The 14,676-nt window shown below is 37.4% G+C and overlaps 3 protein-coding genes across 5 annotated transcripts; 2 read left to right on the top strand and 1 right to left on the bottom strand.

Moving 5' to 3' along the window:
* Positions 1–987: 987 nt before the first annotated feature.
* On the bottom strand, positions 988–3,383 carry LOC103340924 (uncharacterized). 2 transcript variants are annotated; one of them, XR_016122784.1, is made up of 4 exons: positions 2,751–3,379; positions 2,142–2,205; positions 1,967–2,038; positions 988–1,329 (listed from the first exon to the last, which is right to left on the bottom strand). XR_016122784.1 is itself a non-coding variant. In XM_008244392.2 (3 exons), exons 1-3 carry the CDS (start codon positions 3,324–3,326, stop codon positions 1,327–1,329), a joined length of 651 nt encoding a protein of 216 aa, XP_008242614.2. In that variant the 5' UTR covers positions 3,327–3,383; the 3' UTR covers positions 988–1,326. The 2 variants fall into 2 exon arrangements, 1 of the variants encoding a protein (XP_008242614.2); XM_008244392.2 differs by lacking the exon at positions 2,142–2,205 and having other exon boundaries at positions 2,751–3,383.
* Positions 3,384–4,726: 1,343 nt separating this feature from the next.
* LOC103340954 (transcription factor IIIA-like) lies at positions 4,727–7,575 on the top strand. The gene is made up of 6 exons (XM_089042314.1): positions 4,727–4,974; positions 5,169–5,300; positions 6,069–6,351; positions 6,526–6,764; positions 6,925–7,068; positions 7,189–7,575. Exons 1-6 carry the CDS (start codon positions 4,957–4,959, stop codon positions 7,363–7,365), a joined length of 993 nt encoding a protein of 330 aa, XP_088898440.1. The 5' UTR covers positions 4,727–4,956; the 3' UTR covers positions 7,366–7,575.
* A 3,994-nt stretch (positions 7,576–11,569) lies between these two features.
* Positions 11,570–13,986, top strand: LOC103340925 (ras-related protein RHN1-like). 2 transcript variants are annotated; one of them, XM_008244394.2, is made up of 8 exons: positions 11,570–11,749; positions 12,234–12,311; positions 12,398–12,565; positions 12,896–12,944; positions 13,068–13,141; positions 13,307–13,400; positions 13,484–13,589; positions 13,730–13,809. In XM_008244394.2, exons 1-7 carry the CDS (start codon positions 11,711–11,713, stop codon positions 13,579–13,581), a joined length of 600 nt encoding a protein of 199 aa, XP_008242616.1. In that variant the 5' UTR covers positions 11,570–11,710; the 3' UTR covers positions 13,582–13,589; positions 13,730–13,809. The 2 variants fall into 2 exon arrangements, with proteins under 2 accessions (XP_008242616.1, XP_008242615.1); XM_008244393.2 differs by having other exon boundaries at positions 11,571–11,749; positions 13,699–13,986.
* The last annotated feature ends 690 nt before the right edge of the window (positions 13,987–14,676 follow it).

The raw sequence follows: 14,676 nt of genomic DNA, 5'->3' as shown, positions 1-14,676 counted from the left end.
GCTTTCCTGGGCATCAATCAAAAAGCTACCTCTTTATGCCATATAACTTTACTTAGCCAACCCTCCCTCCCTCCTCTCTCTATAAATATTAATTTTCCTCCTCCTGTTAATTAATTCCTAGCTATATGATGCTCTGTAGCTTCAGTTTCAGGTTTGAGGCAGAGGGGAATTCGGAAAGAAGAAGACAGTAAGAAATTATTATGTGTCAGCCTCACCCAGGTGTGCCTAGTTTGGTTAGGCTGAGAGACTTGGCGCTGCTGCATCACCATGGCAGATGGCTTCTTCTGCAGGGTCCTGCGGTGGTTCAGATTCAGACTTCAGTGGGTTTGCATGCTGCTGCTGCTGCAGGCATGAGGGTTGAAGAAGAGGCTGCTAGTGGTGGTGGTAGAAGAGGTGGCAGCGGTGGCCCGACAAGGCAGTGCCTGTGCTCGCCGACCCGGCATCCCGGCTCGTTTCGGTGCAGGCAACACCATGTTGGGTATGTCTGGGGTACTGGTCGGATTGTGAGAAAAAACAGCGCCACTAATTAATTACTTCCAAATTATAAGACTGCAAAGCGTGTACAAATTAAGAAGAGAAAGATGATTTGCATAAATATATATATATATATATGGGTGTTTATGAATTAATCACGCATATAATCAACATCATGTCCTTTCTATATGCTGTAATTTCTTTTTCAAAACCAAGTTTGTTTAAATAAAAAAAAAAAAAAAAATTCCGGTGGAAAGTTCAGTTCAGGTTTTGAATTTACCATACTTTGCATCAAGATGAAGCATCATTACCTTCTTCATTTAGTGAAAAAAATTCGATTAGAATATAAACACACAAATCAATCAGTAATCTCTCGAATTGAGAGACTTTTCGTATTGGAAAAGAATATATGTTTATATGTCCCTGCCGTCCAAAACCAATTTCTAATATTCCAATGTTGACATGTTTCATTATTGCATTTGATGGCCTCCAGTGTTCATGAAAACGACATTCACAAATTGACATGTTTCAATTCCAAATTCGATTCCGATAACCAATTTACACTGTTAAAACAAATTTATATATAATAAATATAATATCTCCTCAAGGGAACTTTTCACCCATATTCCCTGTAATTTAATTATTAAATACAAGTAAAATGAATCCTCCTCCTCCATGACTTTCTTTTGGTATAAAGCACACTGCTCTCTGGCATTCTACAGGCTGATAGATAGTTGTGATCAGTGAGAACTTGATGATGCACATGGACAGGGAGTTGTTGGAACTGTCATCCACATTTAGCACCCAAATTACAGATTCTACTGCACTTACAGTCCCTTGATCTTAACCGCTTCACTGCAAGATTTATAACAACGACTTAGTTGATGTAAAATACCTAATGAAATGTCACCTTTTTGGGGAACTGGTGCAAACCCAGCTTCCCATATATGACACTAAGGCCATGCTTGGTAATTAGTATTGGATTGGATTGGATACTCCCTGTATTTAAAGCATGTTTAAGGAAGAAATGAACGTTTCTTTGATCAAGTTGAAGGTTGAAGAAGAAAACTTATCCCATCTAATCCCCATAAAATAGGTAGGATAACAACACCTTATGACTAATCCCTCCTAATCCCCCTAACATGGAAAGTCATTCACCTCTACCTTCATTTCCTCCTTCAATATACCTTAGATTTAGGGACTTATCCAATTCAATCCAATCTGAAGCACAAAACGAGGCCTACGCCTCTACACTAATTGCGTATAGCCAAAGAACCTAAACTTGACCAAGCAATTAGGACTGTAATTATAAATACACAGCAAGAAAAATGTGAAAACTATATCAGTCAGTCGGGACTCGCTGTATCAGAGGAAACAGCTTCCTGATGCGCACTTGACTTAGAAAATGGATATAAAGTAAAAATGTATACTGCTATAGAGGTTTTGCAGAAATTTCAAACTAGCCACAAGAAAGAAGAAATCGGATCCTCACCTCAGGGGAGCAGTCCTGACGAACAATTGTCTGATTGTTTGTATTTACATACACCTCACATGATGCTTTTGCCTGATGAACATTTGTGATCACAATTAGAAAAAATTGCCAATGAAAGAATTCACATCGAAACTAACATGCATATGAGAGGGGTCAAATAGAAAGTGGATCACACCATAATCAATGGCCTCTTCAGCCACTCATCCTTATTACATTGCAGCATTTCACATGTAATTTTTCTGCAGAGTGATAAATCCACCAGCAGATAGGAATATTACAGGGTATCAAAGAACAGAAGATTTTACTTTTCTTATCCAAGACGAAATAATTTGGGTGTAGACAGGCTGTGCACCAATCTATAATGCATATATCACAAATTGAAGGGTACCCGTCCTTTAAATTCACTCACTTTTGAAATGACTGATTAACATAAATTGACATAAACTCATAAACACTATGAATTCCAGAACATCAAAGAAGAAATTAATCAACAAAATGAAAACAACCACATTGTGTGAAGCTAATCTTAGCTAGATGCAACACTTCTTACACATAAACCCCCCCAACTCTCTCATAAGACATCGAGTAAAACTCAGCCTACTGAATTTCATACAGATACGAAGACCATTTCACCAACAAAAAGTTTGCAACTTTGTTTAAAAAATTGACAAGTTAGTACGGAATCAATGCAAAATTCAATCTTTAACTTTTACTGTTCCAAGCAAACATCAGATAGAATCAATACCAACTAAAAGCTTCTACATTGAATCAAGAGCAAGTTTACCTTGATAGGAATTTTGAAGAAAAAGAGCCCCAAAGTCCCTTCCACCTCCGTATCAGTATCAAAGGGTATTACACCCCTAGCCAAATCTTCAAGCAAGTAAAACACGTCGTGGATGACTTCAAGCCCGTCCAGCACGAGCGTGGCGTTCACGTACGACGACCCTCTGGCCCTCACACGTCCTCCATCGGAGCTCACAAACCCTAGCTCTCTCGCACGGTAACCTACCGTGACGCGGAGCGAGTCATAGTTCAGAGAAAAAAAGTCGCGATTTCGCACTCTGATGGTCAGAGAGAAGGAGAGGTCGAGAGTGGGTCTGGGGGACGAGTTGACTCGGACGTGGTTGAGTTTGAGCCGCACGAGTTGCAGGGTGGGGTCGGAGGGGAAGAGGAAGAAGATGGCGGTGGAGAGGAGAAGGAGGGAGGCGGTGATTGAGAGGCAGAGGCGGAGACGACGTCGTCTCTGGTAGTTAGGATTGGGACGGTAAGGAGCTAAAACGACGACGGTTTGCTGGGATTGGGTGTGGGTCGGGTCGGATGGGATCGGAGCATAGTATACAGACTCGCCCTTGGAGGCCATTGTTTGTTGGAACTGATAAGGACACGAGACTGCACAGAGTTTTTAAGTTTTAATTCGCTGCGGCTAAACGGTTCGTTTTATTTTCGTACGTAAAATATTGGGTTGTTGAATAATACGCACCGGTTTGACTTGTCATGTGCTGGGCGGTAGGTCCACTCTTATTTTGGAGTGGACGTGGCAAAATGAGGAGTGGTAAATAGTTTTTCTTCAATAAAACAAAAGGGAATTTATCAAAAATAACCAAAATTTATTCCCCACTTAAAAAAATGTCAGTTTTTATAAAATCTTTCAAATATAATTAAAAACTCACATAAATAGATACAAATGCCCTTAAAAATTAAAACTCACATAAACTTAAAAAGAAAGATCGTGCTAATGGAAAAATAAAAGGCCTGAGAATCATTAACATCTACAAAGAGATCCCGTGCTGCCAAAGGTCCACAATCTTTACAAGAGGGTTTGTACTTTAGCTTGAACTATAGATTTGCTGATAAAACAAGTTGTTCACCTTCCTTCTCAGGTGACGTTATTTCTCTTGAAAATGGCTAAGTATTGAATCTATGTGCAAAGACGTCGAGATAGGATAAATGAAAAGATATGTTATTAAAGTATTGAATCCATGTGCAAAGATTTCAGGAACACACCCACTGTCTTTGTGAGAGTTGACATTGGTGTGTTTATCGCAGCAACCTGAGAGGAAATATCCAGAAATATGACCAAGAAACTTAAAAACTTATATTAGAGACACTAGTATTCAATAATTATGTTTTGAATATTCAACTCATTGAAAAACTCTTTCTTTCACACATAAAGGTCATATAATTAAATTTGTACAAAGCATCGTCATTGCATAAAATGATGAGTGTCTCTATGGGAGTTGATTATGAACTTAATAACCATACCAATGGGCAACACGTCTGTATAGCCTCAATACTCCCTAATTCAATTTACAATGATCTAGGCAAACCCAAATTGGAAATATTTTATTCATCCAAATTGAAAAAGAAATACAATTAATAAGTTCTTTATCTTCAAATCCAATCCAACAAACAAAATTAATAAGTTGAATAAACTATTTCAAGTGGCCAACAGAAAACAATGGAATTAAAACAAAGATGGAAGGAGAGAGAGAAAAGCAAACCTGATATTACAGATCAGTAAGTTGAATTAGGAAGTGTTAGAATTGCTTCAGACCAAGGCTACATACGTGGGTGCTCAGCAGTAGTTCAACCAAAGGCTACAAACGTGCATGCGAATCCAAATTTTGTGTGTAGTTTTGCTTTTTAGGTTTATGTTGGTTTTAATTTGTAAGGGTATTTGTGTCTATTTATATGAGTTTTTGGCTATATTTGAAAGATTTTATAAAAACTGACATTTTTTAAAGTGGGAGTTAAATTTTGGCTATTTTTGAATAAATTCTCCTTAGCCGCGAAGCAGACATCTCAGAAGGCAAACCAAGCGTCGGTTGTCGTTGTTGCTGATTTTGGCGGGTGAGAGTTGAGAGAGAGCGCGAGAAATCAATGGGTATAGGGAAGCAGAGGAGGAAGGGCCTATTTTCAGGGATATAAGGCGATATTATTGTGAGTACTGTGGCATCTGCAGGTCCAAAAAGACCCTGATTGCTTCTCACATGCTCACTCACCACAAGGTTTCAGTCCATTCTTTTTAATTCTGGTTTTTTATTGTCCAATTATGAATTTTTATAAATTGGGTTTTCGAATTTGAGGGATTTACTGTTGTGGGTTCATTTGGTTTTTGTATTTTAAACAAAATCTGAAGCTGGGTTGTCTTCAGATTGATTATCTTAAATTTTTACTTATGATTTGGTTATTTTTGCTACAGGAAGAGATGGAAATGGCCAAAGAGGCTGATGGGGAAGGAGAGAGGGAAAAACCCAATACTTGCCAAGAATGTGGTGCTACTTTTAAAAAACCTGCATATCTCAAGCAACACATGCAAAGCCATTCCCTTGAGGTATTATTTGCTATTAACTTCAAATTGTTAATAAACCTTCACATGTTTCCATAGTATTGGTGTTTGAAGTTGTGTTAAGGAAACCAGCGGCAGCTTGTATAGTACTCGTCTGATGATATTGCTACTGATTAGTTTGATAGCTTCATAACAGCTGATTGTGTCCATAGATTTCCTTATTTTTCGGATGAAGGTCCTGTACTTTTCGCATCAATTGAAGATATAAATTTGCAGGATTCAACATTTTTAAGAACTATCCTTTGGATAGCGTGAAGCATTGGATCCCACACAAAGAACTCCAAAATGCGAGAGGTTTCTGACTTGACTGGACCAGTATCAGGTGGGGGACCTCCTGTGAAGCTCCATCAAGTGAACCTCAATCACGTACTGCTCGGTTTGAGGTTTGAATGCTTGATCATGTGCACTTTGAAATTATATGGTTATTCGTTCATGAATTCCTTTTAGCTTATTTTTTACGTTTTGGATGAAGTTTCTGTAGTATTTGCATCAATTGAAGTTAGAAGTTTTGCAGGAATCGGCATTTTAAAGAAGTATCTGTTGGACAACGTGAAGCATTGGATCCCACACAAAGAACTCCAAAATGCGCAAGGGTTTGTCTTGAACGGACCAGTACCAGGTGGGAGACCTCCTGGGAAGCTCCATCAAGCAAGCCTCAATCACGTACTGTTCAGTTAGAATTGAATGCTTGTTCACTTATATTTTGAAACTATGGTTATTGGTTCCTGAATTCGTTTAGCTTATTCTTTACAGAGGCCATACGTTTGTTTGGTGGATGATTGTCGTTCCAGCTTTAGAAGAAAGGACCACTTAAATCGTCATCTTCTTCAGCACCAAGGGAAACTCTTTAAGTGTCCGATTGAGAACTGTAATCGTGGGTTTGTTTCCCAAGGTAACATGAGGAGGCATGTAAGAGAACTCCACAATGAGGATGATCCTTCGGCTTATGTTGGGGGTCAGAAGCAGCATGTATGCCAGGATTGTGGAAAGGTGTTCAAATTTGCTTCAAAGCTGCAGAAGCATGAGAATTCTCATGGTAGCTTTCATTTCTGAATTTGATCTTCTTTTTGTATTCTGCCTTGTGTGTGCGCGTCAGTGGTGAATAATGGTGTAAGATACAAATTTTTCTGAAAATGAGGGGATGTGCTTTTGTTGAAGTTTTTGGCGTATGCTTAATGCAAACTCTAAATATATCCTTTTATGTGTGTAGTTAAGCTGGATTCAGTGGAGGCATTCTGCTCTGAACCTGGCTGTATGAAATATTTTTCTAATCAGAAATGCCTTAAGGCCCATATTCAGTCCTGCCACCAACATATCACCTGTGAGATATGTGGGACCAAGAAGCTGAAAAGGAACATAGAACGGCATCTCTGCACGCATGAAGGGGGGCGTGCTTCAGTGGAGAGAATTAAATGCAGTTATAAGGGTTGTCTTCACACATTTTCAACTGTGAGTTACTGACTTGACTTTTAATGGGTTTATGTACACACATAAAGAACAAACAGATTTCATTATTTTGGAAAGAAAAAAAATAGTTTTGCACTCATTGCGTTGCCATTGTTAGTTTTTTTTATTGTTTCCATTTCTGATTTTGCTTATACATTTGCAGAAATCAAATCTCCATCAACATGTCAAGGCAGTACACCTTGAACATAAACCTTTTGTCTGTAGCTTTTCGGGTTGTGGCATGAGATTCGCATACAAGCATGTGAGAGATAAGCATGAGAAGACTGGACGTCATGTCTATGCATATGTGAGTATTATTCTTACACATAATTCAATACCCTCATATGTTGGATTTTGGGATAAGCATCTTTCCAGGCAATGCCACATTATGAGTTCATATGTGGGACATTATTGCTTTGAATTGCAGGGGGATTTTGAAGAGGCTGATGAGCAATTCCGGTCAAGGTCAAGGGGTGGCCGTAAGAGGAAGTACCCCACTATAGAAATGCTCGTACGAAAAAGGGTGACTCCACCAGACCAATTGGGCCAGGAGTCTGAGTACCGCTCCTGGTTGCTCTCACAAGAAGCTGAAGACGAGTATTGAGCCATGCCCTTGAAGTAAGTGATTGGACATATCCACTACATACGCTAACCTACGTAAAAGTTTGCGTGTCATGAATCTGAACATTAGATATGGAAATTGGGTGATGCTGTGAATCTGAACACTAAATATGTATAGCATTTCTGTATTTTTTTGAAGATAAGCGTTCTTCTGTTTAGTTGAATGGTGTTTATTAATCCAATAGTTGAACCACGACCTCTATCTGAACTCCGAAGAACAAATTTGTACGCTACTTGCCAAACCACCCATAACTTTGATGGGCTGGAACAGTCATTTTGCATTGGCTCAAAATTGTGGAATGAGTGCTCTCTCTTCTTTTAGCTCTCATTTTTGCCCATCACATGTTTATGTGGAACAAATTTGTTCTGCTTGTGAATATATCGTTTTGGATTGTTTTGATGATTAAGAATGACCTTTTAACCTCGTCCTTTTCAATAGAACTTTCAATTACCATGCGTAGAAAGAATAAATAGATTTAAATTTGGGTGGAATATTTGGTGTGTGTTATATAAATTCCAATAAATGGATGTATTTTTCATGGACTGGTACACACGTTTCAAAGAATTCAATGTAAATCCAAGAATGTTTGACATGGAAAGAATGTGACACATAGCAAATATCTGTATCGGCTTCGGCACGTAACCATCGATTCCAGATTCGACCATAGGATAAGATAATTGTTCTACTTTCGTTATGGGAGCCATCTAATTATTGGTTATGAAAATCAGGGTTTCTATTGCTGCATATACACTTGATATAAAAACGAGTAAAATCACAGGCCTTACAAAACTAATCTCAGATATTCCATTACCCTCCATTTGGATGGAGGAAAATAATTTGGGATTTAGCTAAATGTTAGAATTGAAGATGAGAGAAATTGATATTTTCATTGTTTGGCAACTTAAACATGAAACTTATTAATTGGCACGCTGGAAAAATCGTGAAAATTGAAGATCAAGATTCCCGAGTTTAATTTCTGGCAAAAGAGTCGTTATTTCTCAAATTCTATTATTTCAAGCATGAATTAGTTTTCGCAATAATTTTTGTCATTTGCAAAATTTGACACACATAAATCTAAACATTGAAATTACTATTTGACAGAAATTTAAACGATGGATATCTAAATTCTGTCATTTAATAATTCTCTGCAATTTTGAATTCCATCATCCTTATGGTCAAGAAGAAATAAGAAAAAGAAAAGGAGGGGAAAACCAATATTATCCATACATAATTATTATCTACAACGAGTCGCCAAGTACTCTGTGCAAATAAAATTTCAAGTAATTTTTTTTATCAAAGACTTCATAAGATTTTGATGCAAATTCATTTGCCTTTCTGCATAAATATTTGTTTTTGAGAGGGTAGAAAGATGCTTCCATTAAGCAGAAACAAGAGAAGAGAGACACTGTCAATATTTTATATTAGTGTAAAACATTCAGCAACTGCACATACATTAAAACTGTAATACATAATTCATATATAATTTATATATGTAACACACCTGAATTCAGCAAACAGAGAGAATATTGCTTTATAACTATTTGTTTATAGGATATAGTTTTGGTTGGGGACTCAGACGTTGGTAACTAAGTAGACTCAAGTACTGACTTGGGAGAGAGAGAAGCCACAGAGTTATTATTGGTGGGCAAGGACTTTGATCGCTTCATCCAAGCCGATGATTGGGACCGGTGAAACCGGCACCGGAACGATCCTTGATGAGTTGTTGGTGAGCACAAGCATTGGCCTCCTTTTGGTGAAATTGCTGCAGCTTCTGCGTTGCCACCACTTTTTGGAGAAGTTGAGACTGTCAGGCCACTGCCATGGGAGGCCATGCCTTGTTGATGAAGAATATGTGTGTGAACTAATATGAAAGAAAGAAACTCTCCTTTGGCAATTTATTGGCAATTGGGTTTGTGAATATTTATAGAAAAGAAGAAGAAAAATAGATTTTATCCTCGAAGAGGTGTGAGGCCAGAACAAGTAAGCCAATCAAGCTGTGCCCTTTGATTCCTCCCTCTTTGTCCCTAGTGTAACCGACTTCACTATCTCTAATGTTACGAACACCAACTTGTTTACCAACTTATTTGACAATATGACACGTAACAACCGATGTCGGATGCCATAATCCAAATTAGAGAACTCAGTTTTTCTAAGTTTAAGATATTGTTTAACACCGAAAATCAAAATGGATAAATTTGTACGTTGTTAAGAGCCAACCGATGCTTTACACGAGCTATGTAACTCTTCAAACTCACTCGTCTAAGGTTGAAAGAGCGATCACATCTAAAACAGAGGAGGGGGCCATTATCTGATCAATTTTAAACAAATCCAGTGTTAAAGAAGATAATAGAATAACTAAAGATTCCATAATCCACCCCACTTGGAAGGATTATGGTAATGATGGTTGTATGAAAATAGCATAAACTTTGTAAAAATATATATACAAATTAAAAAGCCTCGAGGGAGAGAGGAAAAGGACTGGATATGGTGAGTGGGTAGCCGCATGAAGATGAGGTTTCCATGTGAGAGCTGAGGAGGGATCATGATCATCTTTTTCTATGTGGCTCATTGTACACGTATAGATTCTGCTTCTGGTTTTGCTCTTTTGTTTTACTTTTATTTTTAAATATAGTATTTTTTCTTGTACAGCAGATGGTCCATCTGCTCTCTCCCTAAGTCAAAAGGTTTTGCCTCCCAATGTAGCCAAGTGTAAGAGCTTTTTGTTGCCTTCTGATCATTTTGTATGTATCTTAGCCATGAGCTCATATTGATGATATGTGGGCTGATCATGACTTCATATGTTCTTGTTCTAACTTCCTAGGGTGGTTCCCAACTTATCTGATAGCCTTTGGTTTTTTTTTTTTCACTTCTTTTTTCTTTCTTTGTCTGCAAAACTGAACCAGTCTTATGAATGTGTAGAATTCATTTTATTTTAGCCATGACTATTCTTCGTTCAGAAAAAAAAAGGAAGGGGAAAACATCTCAATGCTTGCTCAAGCGAAAAAAAGGACTTTCAGAGAAGCTCCAATTAGTCTTTGTTTCTCCAAAAATGTCAAGAAAGTGCTGGAAGCTGTTATCCTGCGTCATCATTGAATTTGATTAATGATTAAAGACAATGAAAATGGGACCAAGATACCAATCATTGCACTCAATTTGCCAAATGTTGCGAGTTAAAGTAAGATAGTCTTTATCCCAAGAAATAGTGTGATGGTCTTTAAAGCAAAATAAAAATAAAAAATCTCGGGGTATCAAAAAAAAGTTTTAATTTCATAAAACAGTATCAACTTGGATATGTATCCTTGTAGTTTTTTATTTTTTATTTCTGAAGTATAATCCTTCTAGTTGTATTGTATGCAAACATCTCTTCAATCTCTTGTTGTAGCCATATATATACAAAAATTCTCCTATGCGGATATCTGGAAATTATTATCGTGCGGAAATCATGTATTTTGTACTATCCCTCTCTTCTTTTCTTTTTGTTTACAATAGTATCCGCACGATGTATATAAATTAAAATGATCCAAAAAATCAAACCTTGTAATATTTTAAAATTGGGGTGGTACCTAACACCTTCCTCCTCAAGAAACCTAATTCCACAAGTTTCGTTTTCGTTAAATGAAGGTGACCAATATTTCAGTTTTTTTAAGATAGTAGATGAATTCAACAAAGCAAGTCGGCTGGCTCCTTCAGATTCTGTATTTTAATTTCTTCTCTGAGAAAAAAAAAAAAGAAAAAAAAAAGTGAAAGGGTAAATTACATGTTTTGGTACTTGTAGAGCATATTGTAACTCAAATTTTTGGTTTGATTAGGTTCAAAAATCATAGCCTAAATGCAAATGAACGATATATGAACGGCATGTCGTACGGGTTAAGAAAAGTGGGATAATGTTGTTGATGATTCATGAATTTCATATGTTGGTGGAAACACTGACTTGATCCCCCTGTCCCTGTGTACAGAAAGCAACCTTTAAACAAAGCATATGTAAACGGAAAAGAAGAAAGTAGACAAAAAGAGGCAGCTAGCAATCAACTACCAGTCAGCCAACAAAACTACCAGTCAGTGTGAAATGCTATTGCCAATACAAATCTTCCTTCTTCCATGCGTTTTTCCTGGTGGTCAAATGCCAATCAAGTGCTTCACCATTCCCTGGAAACAGAAAAACCAACAGGAAAGCTTTGTGTACATGGTCTTTTCTTTTGTTTTCTCTCTCGGATTCCTCATCTCATTGGTGCCTTTGCTTTGTTTTTACTCTCGAACTCATAACTCTTATCTCTTCCTGGCTTCCCCTGAAACTTGAGAAAGCTGCAGTGATTAAGCGATACGATCCATGGCGAGAACAGGCAATAAGAACATACAAGCCAAGCTGGTGGGTATGTCTTCCTTTATATTTTCTTTCATTTACTTTACTTGTGTGCATGAAATGGGATACTCTTAATTACTAGTTTCTTTTTATGTATGTGTCATATGGTATATACATGTTTGGTTTGTAATTCAGGGAAATAAATTGAATTTTTTTCTTGGAGGATCACAGATCACTTGAAATATGCCTAGCCTAGATTTGAGGAGTAGAAGTTGATGTATTAAACTTCTTGTTTCTATTTGAATGCTTAGCTGATTGCAATTCACTTGATGAGCAGCATCTATCTATGATTATATGTTTTTTAAAATTTATCTTTCTGAATTCAGAATTTATTTTATCCCCCATATAAGTAATTACCTTCTGAAAAAGCCTTGGTTCTTAGATTGTTTGGATTGTTACATTTTTTTCCATTAAAATATTTTAGCATTGAAAACCAGCAAGAGGAGTGCATCTTGGTCAATTAATTGGCTTTATCATTGCTTTTTCCCAGGTACTTCTTGGGGACATGGGAACTGGGAAGACAAGCTTGGTATTGAGATTTGTGACAGGAAAATTTTTGGAGTACCAGGTTCACTTTGATTATATATAGAATCTTTCTCTGTAGAAATTGTAGCATTATTAGTTTTTGGTCTCTAACATGAGTGTAAGCTGCAGGAATCAACAATTGGAGCGGCTTTCTTCACTCAGGTTCTGTCACTAAATGAAGCTACCATCAAATTTGATATATGGGACACCGCGGGTCAGGAACGGTACCATAGCCTGGCTCCTATGTACTACCGTGGTGCCGCTGCAGCTGTTGTGGTGTATGATATCACAAGCATGGTATGGTAACTAAACTAATATATCCAACAGGGTTTCGATCCTTACATTTGTTGCTAGCTTTTCACATGTTCATGTTTGTCACACACAGAACGCCTTGAAAGATCGCCAATGAACTTAAATGTTTGTCACATTTGTTGCTAGCTTTTCACATATTCATGTTCGTACACGTGCCTTCTAATGCTGCCATTCTAAGTTTATCTGCTGTCTGCACGAAGTTTTTCGCTTTTCATTCTTCCTGAAGCAGAGATACACTTCATAATATGTCTGCTGTGCAACAGAAAGATTTCTCTTAGAATATGCCTGGTTCAATATGTGGTGTTTTGGCTGCAGGAATCATTTGTGAGAGCTAAAAAGTGGGTTCAAGAATTGCAAAGACAAGGTGCGTGACAGTTTTTGTACTTGTTGAAAAGTTTTGGAGTCTGATCAGTGTTTTCTGGTTCATGTGAATTTCAATATTGTTTCAAGCTAAAGTAAATTTGTTCAAATCCTTCTTTGATCTCAGCAAATCCAACTCTAATAATGTTCTTGGCCGGTAACAAGGCTGACTTGGAAGAGAAGAGAAAAGTGGGGTTTGAGGTATTCACTCTTCGCCATCCCATGTTCCTTTTTGGTCATTTTTCATATTCATACAAGTACAATGAAAGGCACACCTGTTAGATTTATAACAGAATCTGAAACTATATTTTTGTTGATTCTTAGATTGTTTTGCAAATGACTACTTTTTTCTGTTTGATACTGCAGGAAGGTGAGCAATATGCCAAGGAAAATGGCTTGGTTTTTCTTGAAACATCTGCCAAAACTGCACAGAATGTCAATGAGCTCTTTTATGAAATAGGTACACCCTATTTTATATGTCATGCAAATTGTTTAAGTCCCGGATCTTCTTTACCATGCTCATGAAAGCAAGTCTTTTTGCAGCAAAAAAGTTGGCTAAAGCTAGCCCTTCTCGTCCAACTGGGATAAAATTGCATAGCAGATCACAGCAAAACAGCAGGAGAATGTTTTGTTGCTCTTGATGATGCCGGTATGCAACTTTCTTCTGTGCATCAAATTTATCATTTCAATTCAAGTCTTCAATAGATTCTTTAATATGATTTTGTTTTTTTGTTTTTTTGTTTTTTCGCTTTTCCCAGAAGCAACAAACATATACTTATATGATTACAGGTTCATCTGTGTTCAAGGACATCATGGTTCAAGAAGATGGAGAAACTAACTAATCGAGGCTCATGATCAAGGACATGGTTCATCTGCAAGCTCTGCGAATCGCGCTTTACAAATATTAATTTTCTTTAGTTATGTACATTATAAGAATTATTTCATTATGTTCATTTGATGTTCAAGAGTGATTGTGGAACATAATATGGAGAAGCAAAATGCAACGTGGCATGGCCAATAAAGCAATCTACTCTTGACTTCTGAAATGTGTGTGTATATATATATGCGTGTGTGTGTTCGTTATGCAACAATAGACACATTAAATATATAGTGAATGGTGGTCCTAAATCCTCCATGGTAACCTTGAAAGTCAGCTGTTTGAGGGCATATTGGCAGAGTTTGGGGCATTGAAAGCCAAAGCCAAAGCCAAAGCCAAAGCCGAAATTCAATATTGTATTAAATGCAGTGCAGTGTGAAGAAAATGAAGCTTCTTGCCTAATAGAGCTCTCCTCTCCTCCCTCATGGAAACCAAAGAGAAAGAAGGTCTCGTCCTTGTCAAAGTGGACAAAGACCTCAGCAAGGGCAGGTGACACACAAAGAGACAGTTTTTGTGTATTTTAAGCTTCAATGCCATAGTTATCTGAACTCGAGGTCCCTCAAAAACAGAGAGATTTCTTTTCGATGTTTTTACCCTCTTGGTTTTTGTTTCTTTCTTCATTTTTTGTAAGTCCACCCTTGACAGTTCACGTGCCATTTCTCACCATCCCAAAACAAAAACAAAAACAAAAACAAAACCAAAGGTGAATATGTTTTCTTCTTTTTTTTATTCTTGTGCAAGCGACATTGGAGAACGGAGAACCGAACTTAGAACCGGAAACGGGGAATCGATCTTAAAACCTTGGATGCAACGCTAACCGCTCTTAAACACTTAAACTATAAGTTTCTTATAAAGGTGA

Source organism: Prunus mume, linkage group LG8 (genome assembly GCF_029339155.1).
Source record: "Prunus mume cultivar Tortuosa linkage group LG8, ASM2933915v1, whole genome shotgun sequence".
NCBI classification, from domain to species: Eukaryota; Viridiplantae; Streptophyta; class Magnoliopsida; order Rosales; family Rosaceae; genus Prunus; species Prunus mume.
The sequence above is the reverse complement of the archived record's forward strand: the minus strand, read 5'-3'. Positions and strand labels throughout refer to the sequence as shown.

Bases quoted from the DNA above. Each gene is read 5' to 3' on its own strand.
- LOC103340924 (XM_008244392.2), bottom strand. From the start codon at position 3,326: ATGGCCTCCAAGGGCGAGTCTGTATACTATGCTCCGATCCCATCCGAC. The intron at 2,039-2,750 runs GTAAACTTGCTC...AATGTTCATCAG, and splicing joins TCTTCAAAATTCCTATCAAG to GCAAAAGCATCATGTGAGGT.
- LOC103340954 (XM_089042314.1), top strand. The intron at 6,765-6,924 runs GTGAGTTACTGA...ATACATTTGCAG, and splicing joins GTCTTCACACATTTTCAACT to AAATCAAATCTCCATCAACA. The intron at 7,069-7,188 runs GTGAGTATTATT...TTTGAATTGCAG, and splicing joins GACGTCATGTCTATGCATAT to GGGGATTTTGAAGAGGCTGA.
- LOC103340925 (XM_008244393.2), top strand. From the start codon at position 11,711: ATGGCGAGAACAGGCAATAAGAACATACAAGCCAAGCTG. The intron at 12,945-13,067 runs GTGCGTGACAGT...CTTTGATCTCAG, and splicing joins TCAAGAATTGCAAAGACAAG to CAAATCCAACTCTAATAATG. The intron at 13,142-13,306 runs GTATTCACTCTT...TTGATACTGCAG, and splicing joins AGAGAAAAGTGGGGTTTGAG to GAAGGTGAGCAATATGCCAA.